This window comes from Hibiscus syriacus, unplaced genomic scaffold (assembly GCF_006381635.1).
Source record: "Hibiscus syriacus cultivar Baekdansim isolate YM2019G1 unplaced genomic scaffold, ASM638163v2 tig00110303_pilon, whole genome shotgun sequence".
Taxonomy (NCBI): Eukaryota; Viridiplantae; Streptophyta; class Magnoliopsida; order Malvales; family Malvaceae; genus Hibiscus; species Hibiscus syriacus.
The window spans coordinates 3,104,923-3,124,939 of NW_024062672.1; the positions used below are offsets into that span (position 1 = coordinate 3,104,923).

Here is a 20,017-nt window from a genome sequence, read left to right on the forward strand (position 1 = left end):
AAGAGCAATGTTTCCGATTGTAGGGAGATGTCAAATGGAGGTATTCAAAGGGGAAAAATAATGAAAAACATATGGGAAATGCATATTCCCTCTGAAAGTTTCAGTTGGGTTAAGAGGTCATTAACGGGGATCATAAAACATTCTTTCGAGTTAGAGTTTGTTCAAAAAGCTCTAGTTAATGAAGGTTATGATATCCAAATTGCCAGTTGGGGTTATGTTTGGAATTCATGTATAGTAACTTTTCAGTCGACAAAAATGATGTTGGAGGCTTGGTTGAAGAAGGATGAATTATTTTTCTGGTTTGATAAGCTAGCACCCCTGTTGAATGAAGAAGGTATTCCAATGGCTTATTGTATGATAGAGTTTTATGGGATTCCATTGTTATGCTGGCAGAACACATTTCTGGAACGGTTAGCAGGAAGATGGGGAACGATGGAAGATATCCATGAAGCAACAAAGAACAGGGAGGACCTCTCGACAGCGAAGGTTCTGATCAGGGTGGAGAGCCCTTATGATGTTCCAGAGGTGATCACGATTGGAGCTTATGGAAGGTTCTTCAAAGTAAGTATTAAGTTGGGATCGGCGCTTGAGAATTCCTCGTTGTTTTCTAGTAATTCGCCGGTGGGTAGTTTCGATGGTAGACAAATGGAAAGAAGATTTCTACAGAGGAAGATGACATGTGTTTGTCATAAAGTGCGGAAAGTTCTGAACATTCAGCAGAAAATAGCAGACAAAAAGTTGACAAGTGGTTTGACCAGAGTGCTTATACGGGTTTGGTTGGAGTTGGTAGGGAAAATCACTTTCCAATGCTGAACACATATGGGAAAGGCATTAATAGAGGGGTGTCAGAATTTCAAAACCTTGGGAGAAACAAAATGGGGGAGCATGCGGGGTTGGGGTGCAGAATTTCAAATTTTTCGGCTGATGGATCTCAAGCCCAATCTGAAGAAAATGGGCAGTCTAGTTCTAAATAGGTTTGGGAAAATGGATAATAAACAAATTATAATTGAGTCTGTCAACAAAGAGAAAATTGACAAAGGAGGAATCTCTAAAACCTGTTCGACTAATAACAGTGGAGATGTGAATCAAAAAGAAAATTTAATGTTGGTTGGGTCTAATGCAGAGTTTAAAGAATGGCTTTCTAGGGGAAGATCGGTTCACCGGTATAAATCTTCATCATCTATTAAGAGTAAACCAATGGAGAGAAGAAGAATTTGCAGTTTCAAAAGGGTGTATAAAAGGTCCAGGTAGAGAAGACACTGGTTCGGGAATGATCCTTTTGTTATTCCGGAAAAAGAGAGAGCTCTAGATAGGCACAAGGAGAAGAATTTGGACTTAAGTTCAGCTCATACTGTCAATGTAGATGCAGATTTTAATGTGGAAGGCTGTGTGGAATCTACTATGGAGAGACATGAAGCTGACAAAAATATGGATAATTTGTTTGAAGGGTGGCTTTTAGAAGGAGACAGTTATAACTTCAATTCCAAGACTACCAACAAAAGAGTTAAAAGATTATTGTTGAGGGATGCATTAGATCAAGTTAGCATTTCAACAGTTTCTTCTCCAGCTTTTTCGGTTTTTATGGAGGAAGCACTAGCTACTTGGGAAATTAGTAAGCTTTTAGGGGTTTTAAGGAAGGGAAGTCTACCTTTTTGGAAAAAATTATAAACTTGGAGAAAGTTTTAAGACAAGTATGAGATCTTGTTCTTTTGGGTTGTTAAGGTTGTTGATTATTTAATGATGAAAAATAAGTTAGCCATTATTACATGGAATGTTGGGGGTTTGGGAAGAAAGGAAAAACAGAGAGCTGTTTAGAATTTGGTCTTAAAGAATCGCCCTATAATTCTTCTGCTGTAAGAAACTAAATTGGAGAAGGTTCAGAGTTATTTCTTAAGGAGTGGTTTGAATACCCTCCAAGGGTTTCTCGAATCTCCAACAGTGGGTTCCTCTGGAGGTTTATTGAGCTGTTGCGATGAGAGTTCGTTTGAATTGGAAGATCATGTCATTAACAGAAGGTTTATTGCCATTTCGGGAAATTTCGATCAAACCAACTTAGGTGCAGTTTTATTAATGTTTACGGGCCTAATGTTGAGGAAGAAAAAGTCAGTTTTTTTGAAGAGCTAGCTGATTTCATTAATGGACAAAGTATTCCTCTTTGTGTGGAAGGAGATTTTAATGTCTATTTATCAGAAAAAGAGAAGATTGGGAGAGCTCAAAACAGAATTTCAATGGGGATTTTCAGTCATTTTGTTCAGCAGACAAGATTAATTGATTTACCTTTGAATGGGGGTAGGCTCACATGGTGCAACAATCAGGATATCCCCACTTTTGTTAGATTGGACATGTTCTTAGTGGATGTTCATTTCTTGGAAGCTTTTCCTGATATTGTTCAAACTTTGCTCCCTAGGTCTGTGTCAGATCATAACACTATCTTTCTTGAGAATGAAGGAGTAAGTTGGGGTAAAAAACCTTTCAAACTCTTTAATTATTTGATGGACGAAGATGGCTTTGAGGAACTTGTTAATTCTACTGCTCAAGACAGCAAGAGAAAAAAGAACAGAGTTGGTATACTGGCTATTCTGAAATCAACCAAACTGGCAATAAAAACATGGGCAGGGAAGAGAGACCAATTTCCAGCAAAGGAGATTGCTGAATTAGAAGGAAGAATCCACAAGGAAGAGGAAAATTTCCAGCAGTTGCAAGACTCAAGTGGAAGAGAACAAGGAGCATAATTGTCTTCTTTGAGAACAGAATTATGGAGGCTGTATAAAATGGAGGAACAAATTTGGTTTCAAAAATCGAGATCGAAATGGGTGGTTCAAGGGAATCGCAATACAAGATTCTTTCATACATGTGCTTCAGTTAGGAAGAAGAGGAATTGCATTAGTGCTTTGAATGTTAATGGTGAGATTTTTCAAGATCTGGCTATTATTAAAGCTAGTGTCAGGGACCATTTTTTCAATATTTATATAAGTCTACCTTGGAAGTTGAAGATATGAAGTTGATTTTTTCCAGAATTTCTAAGGAACAAAATCTTCTATTAGAAAAAGAATTTTCGAAGGAAGAAATTTGGGAGTATTAAATCGTGTGATAGCAACAAAGCTTCTGGGCCAGATGGTTTTAATATGGGTTTTTTAAAAGATTTTGGTCTATCCTCAAGGCAGATATTCTGAAATTTTTCCACAATTTTTATTTGGGAAAATATTGGGAACATGGGATAAATCACACTTTCATTACTTTAATCCCAAAGGTGTCCAACATTGGTGGTTTAGATGATTATCGACCTATTAGGCCTAGTAGGAGGGTTGTACAAGATTATTTCAAAGTGTCTTTCAGGGAGATTAAGAAATTATATTACTGATATAATCAGTCCTACACAGTTTGCCTTTATCCCAGGTCGTCAAATATTGGATTGTTCTCTTATAGCTAACGAGGAGTAGACTTTTGGAGGAAAAAAAGACTTAATGGATGTATATTTAAGGTGGATTTCAAGAAGGCCTATGATACAATGTACTGTCTATACTTTTTCTAGTTATGGAGAAATGGGCTTTGGTACCAAATGGAGTAATTGGATCAGACAGTGTGTTACAACAGCCTCAGTTTCTGTTTTGGTCAATGGAGTCCCTTATGAGGAATTTCCAATGGCAAAGGGTCTTCGTCAGGGTTGTTCTCTTTCTCCTTTGCTTTTCAATTTAGTTGGGGAACTTCTAAATCTACTGCTTTTAAAGGCAGTATCTGAAGGGCTTTTTTTGGTTTGCAAATTGGTAGAAATGAGACTGCTGTCGATTTTTCTCACTTGCGTTTGCGGATGACCTTATAATTTTCTATGGTGCTTCGAAGAAGCAAATTTTAAATGTCAAGAGGGTTCTTAGAGTTTTTGAAATTATGTCTGAACTTCAAGTGAATCTAAGGAAGAGCAGATGATTTGGTGTCAATTTGAGTCAAGAGGAGATTGAGGAGTGGGCAGGAACAATTGGTTGCGCTGCTGGGTTTTTTCCCTCTGATTACCTAGGGCTTCCTCTGGGTGCAAAAAGGAATTCTTCATCACTTTGGGATCCGATTGTTCATAACTTTTATAACAAACTTGCTGGTTGGAAAGCTACAACTCTTTCTTTGGCAGGGAGGTTAGTTTTGGTCAAGTCGGTTCTTTGCTCACTTCCAACCTATTATTTGTCTCTTTTTAAAATCCCCTCGGTTAATTCTAAACTTAATTCCATTATGTCGAAGTTCTTATGGGAGGTGGATTGGAGAAAAACAAGATTCATTGGGTTAAATGGTCTTCTGTGTGCAAGCCTAAGAATGAGGGAGGTTTGGGAGTGATAAATCTTATCTATATGAACAGAGCCCTTCTGGGGAAATGGTCTTGGAGGTTTACTAATGATAGGAATGTTGTTTGGAGGATGTTGATATGCTCTAAATACAATCTTGAATCCTCATTAATGTTTAATAGCAAGGTTCCAAATCATGCTTCTTGGATTTGAGTTCATTGGTCAAGAATCATTTTAAAGAAGATTCATTTGGCTCTAAGTTTCGTAGTATGTGCAGAATTCAAGTGGGTAATGGTGAGTTGACTAGGTTTTGGCAAGACAATTGGGCGATGAACTGTTCGCTCAAGGATTCTTTCCCTAGACTGTTTTCCATTTCTTCTAATAAGAGCAGCAAATTAGTTGAGTTTGGTGAGTTTAGTTCAATGGGATGGATTTGGAATCTTCAGATGAGAAGGAATTTGACAGATTGGGAGTATGAACAATGGGTAAATTTGATGCCAATTATTTCGAGTTTCTGCCTGTCTAAAGAGGCTTCTGATGGACTGAACTAGAAAGGAAATGGGGCTGGTGACTTTTCTGTTAGCTCATGTGTGAAGGTGTGCTCTTCGGGTTCCCAGGAAGCTCAGTTATGGAATAACATTTTGTGGGGTTATGGGTATTGAAGATGTTTCTTGCCCTCTCTGTAAATCGGTGGATGAATCCTCTTCTCATTTATTCTTCTCTTGTTTTATTGTGTGGTCAATTTGGAACAAATTCATGCAGTTTTGGAGTCTAAGTTCGGCTATTCATGTCAATGCGCAAAGCTTTCTCCAAGCGTGGGAAGATTTAAATTCTAAATCTGTTATTTGGAAGTTTATTCCTGGTGCTATTATTTGGACTATTTGGAAAGTCAGAAATGCCATTGTTTTTAAAGGGAAGGAGTTAGACAAGATTTACTTATTTTTCTTAGCAAGATTTAGGCTTGCTTCCTGGTTCTTAGCTAAGTATAAAGATTCTTTTATCTCTAAGGATTTCCTTATTTGTAACCCTTCCATTGGGGATTCTTGTATCCCCATAACAATTCTATTATTACTTCGATCCCTTGGTCACCTCCTCCTAAGGGTTTTGTCAAATTGAATGTGGATGTAGCTACCAGTGGGGATTTGAAGAGAAGTTGAATTGCTGGTATTCTTAGAGATGATGCTGGTCTGTTTCTAGGTTCTTTCAAGGAGGCTTCAGGTCCGGGTCCACTTACTATGATGGAGCTAAGGGCTATTCAGAAGGCATTATCTTTTTTTGATTCGCTGAAAGGAAGTATTAAGGGTCGGTTGATTATTGAAACTGATTGTAAAATGGTAGTAGATTGGGTCAAGAATGGTGTTATTTCTTCTGAGATGTATGTCTTAATTGTCAGGGATATAGCTGAAAGGCTGAGAGAATTTGAGGGTGTAATTAGATGGGTTGCTAGAACAACCAATATGGAGGCAGATGCGCTAGCTAAGGCTGGTATTGGCTAATTACATTGTGGTTTTTAGGGGTATTTTATGTTGGGTATTCGGGTTCTTTGTAAGGGTTTTTATGTTGTTTTAAATCTTATGTATCTATTCCTATTAATGAAGTATAAGACACTCTTTTCCTCCTTCCTATGATTAAGGAAATCTTTTGAGTTCCATTAATCATGAAGGGTTCAATTCTTGTCAAAAGAAAATTTAAGATTCTGTAGGGACTAGGAGGTTTGATGGGCAGAATTTTGTAACGATCATTTAAGAGAGGTTTTTTTCAGTTGGTTTTTCTAGTTTTTATTATGATGAATATTTTTTGATAAATGTAGGAGGCCTCATTAAAAACCTCCCTCATAGTAGTCCCTTTCCCGAAGGAAAGGATGAATTCTTTGATTTTCAACCAAATTTTATCTTTGTTGTCATGGTGCTTACTTCATGATATTATGACAAATGGGAAAATCAGGGTTTCCATGGCGAATGATCTGATATCTGAATTATTATAGAAAGGAAAGACAGAGTTTGGTTCTCAGTAAAAGAAGTCGGCTACTAGTGGTCTCAAGCTTTAAGTATGTGTATAAAATTCAATGGGAAAGTATGACATAAATGTTTGTTTAGTAAACTAATTGTTGACACAATCATTTCTTTGATGCACAAAACCAAGTAATTAATAGTTTTCTAGTGAGTGGATATTAAACTAGTGCTGTCACGTGACTATGAAATGTGTAACTGGATATAGAGAGGAAATACTTTAGTTGTCTGTCTCTTTCTTTTATGCCTTTTTTTAAGTTTACTTTCTTATCAGACATGTATCTTCCTCTGTGTCTATTAATTATTCATGTCTTCGGTCATAATGTTAGCATATCAAGCGCCAATAATTTGTCTATGAAGGAAACTTTCAACATTCTTTATACCCTTTAATTAGTAAGGGTATGATCTCAGTTATGAGAATGATGAATGTGTGCGCAATGAATGCAGTACTGAATGATGATTTCCATACCTTCAAAATAAATAATTAAATAGCCGGGGCTCTTTATATTCCTAAGAATAGTTCAAGTTCACTAATATGTAGCTTTATCCGTTTCTAATTCTTTCTCATATGTAGCTTGACCATTTTCTTCATTTTAACTTTTTCCCAAACTCGTCCCCAATTTCTGTTCTTTAATGAATAAGTAGGCATTTTCAAAAATAAAAATAATGAATAAGTAGGCGCAACATCATAATATTCCTTCTTTTATTGATATAATTTTGAATGATCTAGGGAGCTTATTTTGATCCCCACTTAAGATCAAATCATGTCCCCAGTGCTACTTGTACTTGAAGCGTCAATGCCTCTTTATACTTTTAGCTTGTGGAATAAGTGTACCTTGCATTTGGTAACAAATGAAGTTGTACTGTTTTATGTTGTTCTTGTAGATGGACTGGGAACCGAAGTAAACAAAGAAGGAATTGCCTTCTACAACAATCTCATTAATGCTCTTATTGAAAAGGGTATGCAACCCTTTGTACTTAATCCCTCGTAGCTGTGATTGTAACAAATGTTAATTAAAGATCACGTTTTTGCAGGCATTCAGCCTTTTGTAACTTTGTACCATTGGGATCTCCCTTTGCATCTCCAGGAATCAATTGGAGGGTGGTTAGATAAGCAAATTGTGTAAGTATTATGCCGTTAATGAATTATTTGATAGTATGTTGGAACTAGGGGTGTAATCGAGCCAGGACTAGCTCAAATAGTGAAATGCTCAAACTCGACTCCAACTCGCAACATGAAACTCTTCTTGAGCTCAGTAAGGGTCTGGTTGTCACCACACACCTTTTCTGGAAAAGGTTTCCAAAATTTTCCCGTGCTTATTTGAAGAAGATGAACTTGGTCAAAGTAACATTTTCCAAGTCAGTAGTAAGAAATACTTAACTTTAACGTAAAGTGGAAGACATTTTACAGACCCTTTTTCTCAAACTTTTGACTGATGACTCGCATTCAACACCTCTAAGGAATACTGTTGCCTAACCTTTTTCTCTCCACTATTGACTTTGCTGCCTTAATCTTTCTTGTTTCCATGTTATCTTCTTTCATTGTTCCATTCTTTTAACCAGATCCCTACTTCAACCAAATCTGAGAAATGCCCAGAAATTTAACAGATCTTTGTGATAGCCAAATCAATCGCAAATCTGAATTAGCTTTGTTTCATCCTGGACAAAAAATGTATGATTTTCCATCTTGTCTTCCAAGGTCCTATATCCGTTTGATCTGATATGGGAGTAGAGAAGCAATCTAACGGTTTCTTCCTTGAACATTAGGATCAAGGAAGAAATCTAACTTTTACAGTTGGGGTTTAGTACAAACTTTTTCTATCCTCGTTGAATTGATCCTTCGTTTACTAATGTAAATTTCCCAGAAAATTTTCCAGAAAATATTTTAGACAGGATCATCCAAAAAACAAAAAATATCAAATTTTCTAGAAAACAAGTCTATTTTCCTGAACTTATTTTCAACAAAACAAATGGACTCAGAGTTTCATTTTTATAGTTTCAGCTCGACTCAAAAAAAAAAAAAAAACCATTCAATTTTTCTCAACTAGACTCTTATACCTGGTCGAAATGAGTTCAATTTTCGCTCTTGATATCAAACTTGATTATTTATGTTCAAGCTTGAATTTGAGATTTTTATTAGCGATTAAAATTAATAAAACATTATATTAAGAACAAAAATTGTATTAGGCTTACAAAGCACTCAAGTGGGGCATTAAGATGCTTGAACATGGCTCTCAAGCTCGGATCAAGAATGACTGCCAAATTGAAGTTTTTCCCGAGCTTCTATGCACCCCTAGTTGGAACTTGTGTATTACATTACATTATATGTTCCTTGTGCATGCTTGTTTATTTGCGGCTATATGGTGGTACCAATAAAAATTGACATGCACAAGGAACATAGCAAGTGGAATAAAAGGAAGAAACTCATATTCTAATGGCACCTTTTTGTGACAAATGCTAATATAACACAAGTCTAATAATTTTCATTTCTTATGTGCATGAGGAATGAGAATATCGTGAGACATCGTATCAATTAGAATCCGTTTCATATCATTTTCTGGGAAGATTCCTTGTAAATTTCTTTTGATATTGCAAAATCGAGTCTATTTTTTCCTTCAGATTAGATAACGTTATGTTTACAATGACTAAAACAATATGCTGCTTTGTTTGCCCTTAATAATCTGTGGAAATTGTCTAGATGTCAAAAAATCAATAAAAAACTCGAGATGAGAGAGAGGGAGAGAGAAGTTGTGAGAGAAAGGGCGAAAAGTAATTTTTTTTCCGAGGAGATTTGGAAGGTGTTTGTGGATAATCTTAGTCGGAGAGTGTCAAGACGTGCATTAAGGGAAATGTTTTTAGTTCATGGTCCAGTTCAGAGAGTCTATATCCCTAAGGAAACTAGAAACCCAAAATACAGATTTTCCACTTTTGCTTTTGTGCAGTTTGGGAATGAGGATGGTTTGAGAAGGGCTGTAGAAAATCTAAATGGAGCGATCATAGATGGGAGAAGGATCACGGTTGGAGTCGCAAGATACAATGAATCCCGAGCATGGGTAGAGCATAATAATAAAGATTTAAAGAAGGATGCTTGTCCGATCACTGTTGATATTTCGAATCCAAAAGGGCCAGATGATGTTCTTAGAAGTTTGAGGGATGACATATCGTACAAAGATGCATTGATGTCGAACAGGAGATCGAGGAGTGTTCTGGAGGTCAAAGATTTGGTCGTCGATGCTGAAAACAGAGAAAAAGTCAGGAAAAACATCATGCAGATGCACATTTCATCTGAGAGCTCGAGCTGGGTTAAAAGATCATTGACGGGGATTATCAAGAATTTATTTGAGTTAGAGTTAGTTCATAATGCTTTAGTTAATGAAGGCTATGACGTCCATATTGTTAGATGGGGGTATGTCTGGAACTCTTGTGTAATAATCTTTAAATCAGTTGAAGAAATGTTAGATGCTTGGATGAAGAAGAAAGAAGATCTTCAATTTTGGTTTGATCGTTTAGAGCCATTACTGAACGAAGATGGTGTTCCTTTGGCTTTTTGTTTGGTGGAGTTTTTTGGGTTACCTCTTTTATGCTGGAATGAATCTTTCCTTGAAAGGTTAGCAGGGAGATGGGGAAGGGTTATAGATATTCTTGATGACACTAAACACAGGGAAGATCTTACAAAGGCAAGAATGCTAATTAGGGTGGCTAGTCCTTTTGATGTTCCAGATCAGATTACTATTGGATCATATGAAAGATCTTTTAAAGTAACAATGAAGATTGGATCGGCGAATGATGAGTCTATTTTCTTTTCCACAAATCCTCCGGTGGTCAGTTCCGATGAGGGACAGTTGGGAGCGTTCATGACTGAGAACGAAGGAGATAGGATATGGTCAGAAAATGAGGAAGGTTCTGCTAGATCAGAAGAAGAAAACTGTCAGAGAGTGGACAGTTGGATGGAACAGGGCGCAGCTATCAGGCTTGATGGAGTTGGTGGAGATAATCGGTTTCCAAGAATTTCAAAAAATAGATCAGACATTAATGGAAAGTCAGTTGTGCAGTATGGAGGGAGCGTCAAAGTGGGTGAGTTTGCAGGTTTGGGATTGAGAGATTCAAAAATGACGGCTGCTGGGTCTGAAGCCCATTCAGAAGAAGATGAGTTTGCTGGGCCTAACGTAATGAGGATTATTCCTGCTGGGCCAAAAATTAAAATTGATAAATTTGGGAAAATGGTTCAAGATAAGGATTTGGCTAAGTCAAGTTGATTCAGCAGAGAAGATGTTGGGAGGGGTCAGATTCAGAGATAATTGAGCAGGATGGTTTTCGAGCCAAGGATTCTGAGTTAAGGGTGATAGAGCCTGCCATTGATAATTCAGGAAGCAAAGTTAAGGGTAGACTGTGTTATAAGTCTGACAGTTCGTTAAGCACCAAAAGTGTTCCGTTAGAGAAAAGGAAAAGCAGAAGTTACAAAAGGGTTTACAAAAGGGTTTACAAAAGGTGTAGGGGCAGAAAATACTGGATGGGAAGTATCTTGAATTTTAAGCTTAAGAAAGATAGTGCCTTAATCGTTAGGGACTGGAGAAATATGAATTCCAGAGGAAATCAACTGGATAGCTTGTTAGTGGATGCAGAGTTTCAGGGTTGTGAGGATGTGAATGATGGATCGAATTCGGGGGATATGAGTGTGGAAAGGGTGGTTGAAGGATTGCAGTTAATGGGTGATAATCACAGCTTTGAATCGGGTTTTTTTTTCAGAAGAGCTAGAAGACATTTGTTAAGGGAAGCTTTAGAAAGAGTGAGCATTTCAACAGCTTCCTCTTCAGGTTTTTCAGATTTATTGGATGAAGATTTAGTTACTTGGGAGATAAGTAAGCTGTTGGGTATTTCCTTTAAACAAGGACAACAAGCCTTTTTGGATAAGATTATTAGTCTGGAAAAAGGCTTGAGGATGGACAAGCAGGGGGATTTTGCGGGGGACTAGTTGGTTGATTCCTTTATGATGATGTTAAAGATATCTATAATAACATGGAATGTTAGAGGATTGGGTAGATTAGAGAAAAAAAGGGCTGTTCAGAGGCTAGTTTCCAAATATTGTCCTCAATTTCTTTGGTTGCAGGAAACGAAATTGGAGAAAATTCAAAGGTCTTTTTTGAGGAGTGGGTTAAATAATTTGAAAGGGGTTATTGAGTCACCATCGGTTGGTTCGTCAGGGGGTTTGCTGATGTTCTGGGATGATAACGTATTTGAGATGCAAAATCAGTGTACATCTAGAAGATTTATTGCTATATCGGGGAGATTTCGGGCAAATAATATCAGTTGCAGATTCATTAATGTGTATGGTCCTTCGATTGAGGAGGAAAAAGAGAGTTTTTTTTGAAGAATTAAGCACGTTTGTTGGAGGACATTCTGAGCCTATTTGTGTTGGAGGGGACCTTAATGTGTATCTACAGGAAGATGAGAAGATTGGTAGAGGCCAAAACAGGAATTCTTTAGATATTTTCAGTCGTTTTCTTCTTACTACAGGTCTAATCGATTTGCCATTGAGTGGAGGTAGGTTTACTTGGTGTAATAACCAAGATTCACCGACCTATGTAAGGCTGGATAGATTTTTGGTTGATAGCCAATTCTTGGCAACTTTTCCAGATTTAACACAGTCTTTGCTGCCAAGATCATTGGCAGATCATAATGCAGTAATTATTGAGAATGGAGGTGTTAATTGGGGGAAAAAGCCGTTTAAACTGTTTAACTATATGATGGATGAAGCAGGATTTTAGGATGTGATCAGTTCTTCAATTCAAGAAAGCAAAGAGATACAGATGAATGCTGGAATTTTCAAAATTCTGAAAAAAACCAAAACTGCTATTAAAAATTGGGCAGGGAAGAGAGGAAAGTTTCCTGGAGCTTTAATTTCAGAAATAGAATTGAAGATTCAAAATTAGAAGTGGAGGTTCAACAGCAGCAAGATGGTACTTATGATGAGAAAGCTGCTGAGTTAAAGGAGTTAAGGTCAGAATTATGGAAGTTGCATAAGATAGAGGAGCAGATTTGGTTCCAGAATTCTAGATCCAAATGGGTAGAAGATGGGGATAGAAATACCAGATTCTTCCATACATGTGCTTCAGTTAGGAGGAAAAGAAATGCGTTGAATGCTCTTATTTGCAAGGGTAATGTTATTCAAGACCCAAAGGATATAAAAGCCACTGTCAAAGATCACTTCTTTAAGGCTTTTAATGACAAATCGACCTTAGAAGTGAAAGAAATCGAGTTGAATTTTTCCAGTATTTCGATTCAGCAGAGTTTAATTTTGGAGAAAGAATTTACTGAAGAGGAAATATGGGAGACCTTAAAGTCTTGCAATAGCAACAAAGCCCCGGGGCCGGATGGTTTTAATTTGGGTTTTTTCAAGAGATATTGGCATGTACTTAAAGGAGAAATTATGAAGTTCTTCTTCAACTTCTATTCGGGGAAAGATTGGGATCATGGCATCAACCATATCTTTATTACTCTTATTCCTAAGGTCTTTAACAGTGGTGACCTTGATGATTATAGGCCTATTAGCTTAGTTGTTGGATTATATAAGATCCTATCTAAGTGCCTATCGAGGAGGTTGAGGAGCTGTATTTCAGACTTAATTAGTCCTACTCAATTTGCCTTCACCCAAGGGAGACAAATATTGAACTGTTCTTTAATTGCGAATGAAGGGGTGGATTATTGGAGGAAAAATGGTCTTAAAGGTTGTGTTCTCAAGGTAGATTTCAAGAAAGCATATGATTCGGTGGAGTGGGACATTTTGTTTCTAGTAATGGAGAAAATGGGATTTGGTTCCAGGTGGAGAGGTTGGATCAGAAAGTGTGTAACCACAGCTTCAGTTTCTGTTTTAGTGAATGGAGTTCCTACTGAGGAATTTGCAATGGCTAAAGGTCTTAGACAGGGGTGCTCTCTATCACCTCTGTTGTTTAATTTTATTGGAGAACTTCTCAATCTGCTAATTGTGAAGGCTGTGGAACAGGGTCTGTTTTCTGGACTGGTTTTAGGAAGGGATGCTGATGCTTTCAAACTATCTCATCTACAGTTCGCGGATGATCTCATTATGTTTTGTGGTGCATCCAAGACGCAGATTTTAAATGTGAAGAGGGTGCTTAGAGTGTTTCAAGTGATTTCTGGTTTACAACTCAACTTGAAGAAAAGTAAACTGTTTGGTGTGAATATGAATAAGGAAGAAGTTCAGCAGTGGGCTAATTCTATCGGATGTTCTGTGGGTAGTTTTCCCTCTGAATATTTAGGACTGCCTTTGGGCGTTACTAGGAACTCTACAGCACTTTGGAATCCGGCGGTGAATAATTTTATGAATAAATTAGAGGGGTGAAAGGCTGCTTCCCTGTCATTAGCAGGAAGGTTGGTTTTAATAAAGTCGGTTCTATGTTCGCTCCCGATGTATTATTTATCTTTATTTAAGATACTAGCTACGGTTCTTAAATCTATCAACTCCATTATGGCGAATTTCTTATGAGGCGGGGGAGTAGGTAAAAATAAGATACATTGGGTTAACTGGCCGAATGTGTGCAAGTCAAAATTCGAGGGGGGTTTAGGTGTTAGAAACCTTGGTTTCATGAATAGAGCTCTTCTAGCAAAATGGTATTGGAGGTATGCTAATGAAAGGGGGTCTGTTTGGAGGGAATTCATTTGTTCTAAATACAAAATGGATCCATCTTGGTTAATGTTTGACAACAAAGTCCCACAAAGAGTATCTTGGATTTGGAGATCGGTGGTTTTGAATCACTTTAAAGAAGACAGTATTGGCTCTAAGTTTAGAAGTTTGTATTCTTTCCGAGTTGGGGATGGCAGATTAATTAGGTTCTGGCAAGATAATTGGGCGTTGGACTTTCCTCTTCTAATTATTTTCCCTCGATTGTTCTCCATTTCCACAAACAGAATGGGTAAACTGGTTGAATTTGGGAATTACAGCTCATATGGTTGGAGTTGGGATGTGCAGTTTAGAAGAAATTTAAACGACTGGGAAGTAGAAGAGTGGGTTAACTTGATGAATGCTATCTCCTCTGTTTCTCTATCTACGGAGTTATGTGATGGGGTGATTTGGAAAGGTATTGGAGATGGGGTATATGCTGTTAAATCTGGCACTAAGATTTGTTCAACCATTATTTCGGATTCGGAAGAGGTATATTTCTGGAAGAAGATTATTTGGAGGGGCCAGATTCCACCTAAAGTGGAGTCCTTTATGTGGCAGGTGGTGTTAGGGAAGCTGGCTGTTAGGTCAGAACTTGTTAAAAGGGGAATACAAGGAATTGTAGACATTAGGTGCCCTCTTTGTAAGAGAGAGGTGGAGTCTCTATCGCACTTGTTTTTCACGTGTTCGGTGGTGTGGATGATTTGGAACAAATTTCTGAATTTCTGGAAGATTAAGTCTGTTTTGCATGTTAATGCGAAAAAATTCCTACTTGCTTGGGCTGAGTTGAAGTCTTCCTCTACAATTTGGTCTTTTATTCTTGGGGCAGTTATTTGGACTACTTGGAAAGTTAGGAATCTCATTGTGTTTGAAGGGGGAAAGCTGGATTTGGCTGAATATTTTTTCTAGCAAGGTTTAGACTAGCTTCTTGGTTCCTTGCTAAGTACAAAGAGGTGTCCATTCCTAAGGATTCTCTTATTTCAGACCCTTCATTAGGGGATTTGTGCTCTCTTTATCCTAATCGGCTTGTATCTATATTTCCTTGGTCTCCTCCTCCTCAAGGTTTTGTAAAGTTAAATGTTGATGCGGCTACTACAAGAGATTGGAAGAAGAGTGGGATAGGAGGTGTTCTAAAGGACTCCTCGGGTTTGACTTTAAGTTCTTTCAAGGAATCTGCTGGTCCAGGACCTCCAACTTTTATGGAATTAAAAGCTATTCAAAAGGGTCTAATGTTCTATGCGAATTTACGAGACAGGAAGGGTCGTCTGATTATTGAAAGCGACAGCAAAGTTGCGGTAGACTGGATTAAGAAAGAGGATCTAGTTCCTGATGTTTATGCGTTTTTGATCAAAGATATTGTTCATAGGCTTAATGTTTTAGAAGGTGTTGTAAGATGGGTTAATAGGTCAGCCAATCAAGAGTCTGATGCCTTAGCTAAAGAAGGAATTGGCTGATTCTATTCTAGTCTTATATTTCGGGTGTTTTATGGTTGTTTCAAGTTTATTTGGTTGGTGGGGTGTATGATGGTTGTATCTTATGTAATTTTATGGTTCAATAAAATCCTAAGGCGCTCGTTTCCTCCTTCCACTGATTAAGGAGTTCATATAAACTCCATTAATCAAGAAGGGGGTTTTTAACGAGGCCTGAAATTTTTATCAAAAAAATCTGTGGAAATTGCTTTCTGCCATGAGTTAACATTTTCCACTGTGCAGTAGCAACCTTTTCCTTCACTACTAAAAAAACAAATCAAATTGGATTTTTCTCTAATATTTGTCTTAAGTTGTTAATCCACCTGAGAGACAATAAACACGTTACTAGCTTACCGCTAATGGCAAGGTAATCCTGTTGTAAGTTTCTATGCTAATCAAATTCTTTACATATATGATATGATTGTTAGGATTTTACCCTTCTTTGCCTGTGTAGTGCAGGTTACCATCGACTGACTGCTATTAAAATTTAGATCACCCTCTTTGGTCCTGCTTTTGGAGCTGTAAATAATAGCTTGCACTGGGACAAGTTTCCTGTATTGCACATTTCAATTGTAGAATATATTATTAAACCTTCATGTCAATCCTAGCTTCTATCCTCAAGACTCTCAATTCTATTATGTCTAATTTCTTATGGGGAGGGGGCAATGGTATTAAGAAGATACACTGGGTTAAATGGGATGATGTCTGCAAATCAAAGACTGAGGGAGGCTTGGGAGTTCGGAATCTGATTTTTATGAACAGAGCATTGCTAGGGAAATGGTCTTGGAGGTTTGCAAATGAGAGAAATTATGTTTGGAGAAATTTTATTTGTAGCAAATACAATATTGACTCTTCTAGACTGTTGTTTGACAGCAAGATTCCTTCTCAATCCTCCTGGTTGTGGAGATCAGTGGTTAATAACCATTTCAAACAAGACTCATTTGGTTGTAAGTTTCGTAGTTTGTTCAAGTTTTATGTCGGAAATGGTAAGCATGTTCGATTTTGGCAAGATAGTTGGGCTGCTGATTTTCCACTTCAGATTCTATTTTCTAGACTGTTTTCACTGTCAACTAATAAATTCGGTAAACTTTGTGAGTTCGGGGAATTTATTTCTTCGGGTTGGATTTGGGATGTTAAAGTTCGAAGAAATTTAAACGATTGGGAGCTTGAACAATGGTGCAATTTGGTGAGCATCATTTCTTCTTTCTCTATATCTATGATTCTAGCGATGGATTGATCTGGAAAGGCAGTGGGGATGGGGTTTATACAGTCGGTTCTTGTATTAAGAGTTGTGCTTCAATTTCAGAAGAGACTCATTTCTGGAACAAGATTGTTTGGAGAGGATTGGTTCCCCCTAGAGTTGAAACATTAGTTTGGCAAATTGTGCTTCAAAAAATTGCAGTTAAATCCGAATTGGTTAAAAGAGGAGTTCAAGGTATTGAGGATGGCTTATGTCCTCTTTGTAAAATGGTTGAAGAATCTTCTTCGCATCTGTTCTTCTCCTGTTCGGTTGCGTGGTCTTTGTGGAATAAATTTCTAAATTTCTGGAGATTTAGTTCTGTGTTTTCTGCAGAAGCAAAAAATTTTCTTCTTGCTTGGGATGAATTGAAATCTAATTCGGTAATTGGACTTTCATTCCAGGGGCTGTTATTTGGACAATCTGGAAATTCAGGAATTACATAGTTTTTGAAGGGGGGAAGCTCGATCAGACTGAATTATTCTTCTTAACAAGAGTTAGGCTGGCCTCTTGGTATTTAGCAAAGAATAAGGATGTTTCTATTCCTAAGGACTCCTTAATCTCTGATCCTTCTATAGGGGATTCTTACTCGTCCTACAATTTCTTGAAGTCTTCCATAACCCCTTGGTTACCTCCCCCTACGGGTTTCATCAAGTTGAATGTGGATGCAGCATTAGTTGTGATTGGGAAAAATCAGGTCTGGGTGGTCTTATGAGGGATCATTCTGGTGCAATCCTTGGTTCTTTTCAGGAACCGGATGGTTCTGGACCTCCAACATTGAAGGAACTTAAAGCTATCCAAAGGGGTATCTCTTTCTTTACCTCTGTCCTAGGGAGAGTTCAAGATAGGTTGATCATAGAGAGTGATAGCAGAGTTGCAGTAGACTGGATCAATAAGGTTGTCCCATGTCCAGCTGTTTATGGTTTCATTGTTAGAGATATTGTTGAGTGTCTTAAAACCGTCGGGGGGGTTGTTAGATGGATTGCAAGGACAGCTAATGTGGATGCCGATGCTCTAGCAAAGGCTGGTATAGGTTGATTATTATGTTGTTCACTTCTATAGTTCGGTTTTAAGGCTCAAGAATTGTTGTAAGGGTATTTCTTGGATTTTTCTTTCCAAGGTTGTAATTCTTATTTTCTTCAATGAAATTATAAGGCACTCTTTTCCTCCTTCCCATGATTAAGGAGCTTCTTTACAAGCTTCATTAATCAAGAAGGAGGTTTTTAAAGAGACCTTCAAATCTTATCAAAAAAAAATATATATAGATTTTATTTTTTACATATCATAGCATAGCATGGATAAAGCTGCATCTTTTCAGGGTAAGAGCACAGTAATTACAAATTATCTGTTAGATCAGGGAAAATTTCATGCTAAATTATTTCATTTGAGTGTCGCTATAAGATTTATGAACCTAATAACATGTATACTAACTTCGATATGGCCTCTGCTTGGCCATTTCCAGAAATTACTTTGCCACCTATGCAGATACTTGCTTTGCACACTTCGGTGACAGAGTAAAGAATTGGATCACTATAAATGAACCCCTCCAAACTGCAGTGAATGGGTATGATGCTGGGATTTTTGCTCCTGGAAGATGTGAAAGTTCTTCAGAAGAACCATATTTGGCTGCACATCATCAGATCTTGGCCCATGCAACAGCTGTTTCAATATACAGAAGCAAGTACAAGGTACTGTAAAATGAACAGATCTAGAGAAAGATCTAGGGATCAGTATACATCCATCATCAAAACTAGAAATCATCGGGCATGTATTATGTTATATCTTGAAATTCTCTTTCTGCACATAAACTACCAAAATCAGAGGTGCTTGAACTTTAAAGGAACTCTCCAGACTTTTTAACAACTGTTGTACTTCCTGATTTCCTTTATTGGTTCTCATTTGTTGGAAAAACTAACCTCTTGCCATCAAAAGAGAAAAGGCTGCCTCGGGATGTAATTGAGCAAGCTCTTTGAGTTACTGATGTTTGACCTTTTCATTTCCTGTTAATTTCCAAAATATTAAATGTTCAAATGTCATTCTTAGTTTATGGACTTATTTTATTTTTACTGATATAGCTCTTGAAGGCATATAAAATTTTGAATGTGGTTGCATCATTAAGCAATTGAAGTAAAGAGTCCATTACTGATTATTATTTTTAGTCAAATACAACCTGTTGTCATTTGTAAATAACATAGCTTCAAACTCTCAACTATAATTTTTCACTACCTCAACCAAAGTTAACGTTGTAAATTTTAAATCTGTTTCTTGATAAAATCCATCTTTTTAATTACATCCGCCTCATTTGGTTATCTTGTCCATTCTCTAAACTGAAGGCAAACATTTATATCGAAAACATACTACAAATTACTTTTCCATACCAATAATTGCATATCTGTTAATGTTTCTTATTATCATGATATGATTGACATTCATAGTTTTTTGTGTGGGGGAAAAACTATTATATGTATATTGACAAGAATAACATTCTTTCTGCCACTGCTGTTACTTGTTCTAGGATAAGCAAGGGGGACAAATTGGGTTGGTGTTGGATTGTGAATGGGCAGAGGCTAATTCTGATAAAATTGAAGATAAATCTGCCGCTGCAAGGCGCCTTGATTTTCAACTTGGATGGTATTTCTGCTTATGTTTAATGTTTTTCACTCCAGATAACAGGTTAAATCATATTGATCACGTATATAAAAAGTAGATTTTTTTTGGTGATATTATTTCTACATTCATGGATCAATTAATGAGTTAAATTTGCTATCAATCTCTTAAGAGTCCTAACAGGACTCAATGAACTCAGTTTAGTAGAGTTCAATTCATAATCATACTCCTTGCTCAAGTCAAACTCATTCATGATGCAGGCTTTTAATTATTTCATATCGTTTTAGTTTTATTTTATTGTTAATAGACATAGATGGATGGTTAGGATTATAGGATATCTTTAGGATTATAGACTAACTTTAGTGTTTAAATTTTTAGGGCTAGGATTAATACTTTTTTGTAACCCTAGTGTAAATAAGTTATAAATATTTCAGTCAGAACGACATTATTATTATTTTCTTACAAGTAAGAGAGAGAAACTAGAGGTTTTTATAACAAGATGTTTCAAGAGTTCCAACTTCTACCTTACTCGATTTTTATCCTTTTTCTTCCTAAACCACATCGATTTTGGCATCAAAGTTTAATTCGTTCCTAGGGTTTACATTTCAATTTGCTTTTAAGCCATGATTGGACATTGTAGAGGTCGAAGAAAAGGAAATTAAGGTCAATAGTCCTCCAATTTCAAACTCCCTCAAGTATCTTATTAGCAGCATATCCTCAAACCGGAATATTCAATTCCTAGTGGCCAATAG

General features: G+C 37.0%; 1 protein-coding gene across 1 annotated transcript in view; it reads left to right on the forward strand.

Annotated features, from left to right (window-relative positions):
- Positions 1-20,017, forward strand: part of LOC120116807 (beta-glucosidase 42-like) — a 30,104-nt gene that overhangs the window by 2,928 nt on the left and 7,159 nt on the right. Inside the window, 4 exon segments of the mRNA XM_039137226.1 lie at positions 7,163-7,237; positions 7,313-7,400; positions 18,121-18,346; positions 19,174-19,289. Of these exon segments, the coding sequence (XP_038993157.1) occupies positions 7,163-7,237; positions 7,313-7,400; positions 18,121-18,346; positions 19,174-19,289 (505 nt within the window).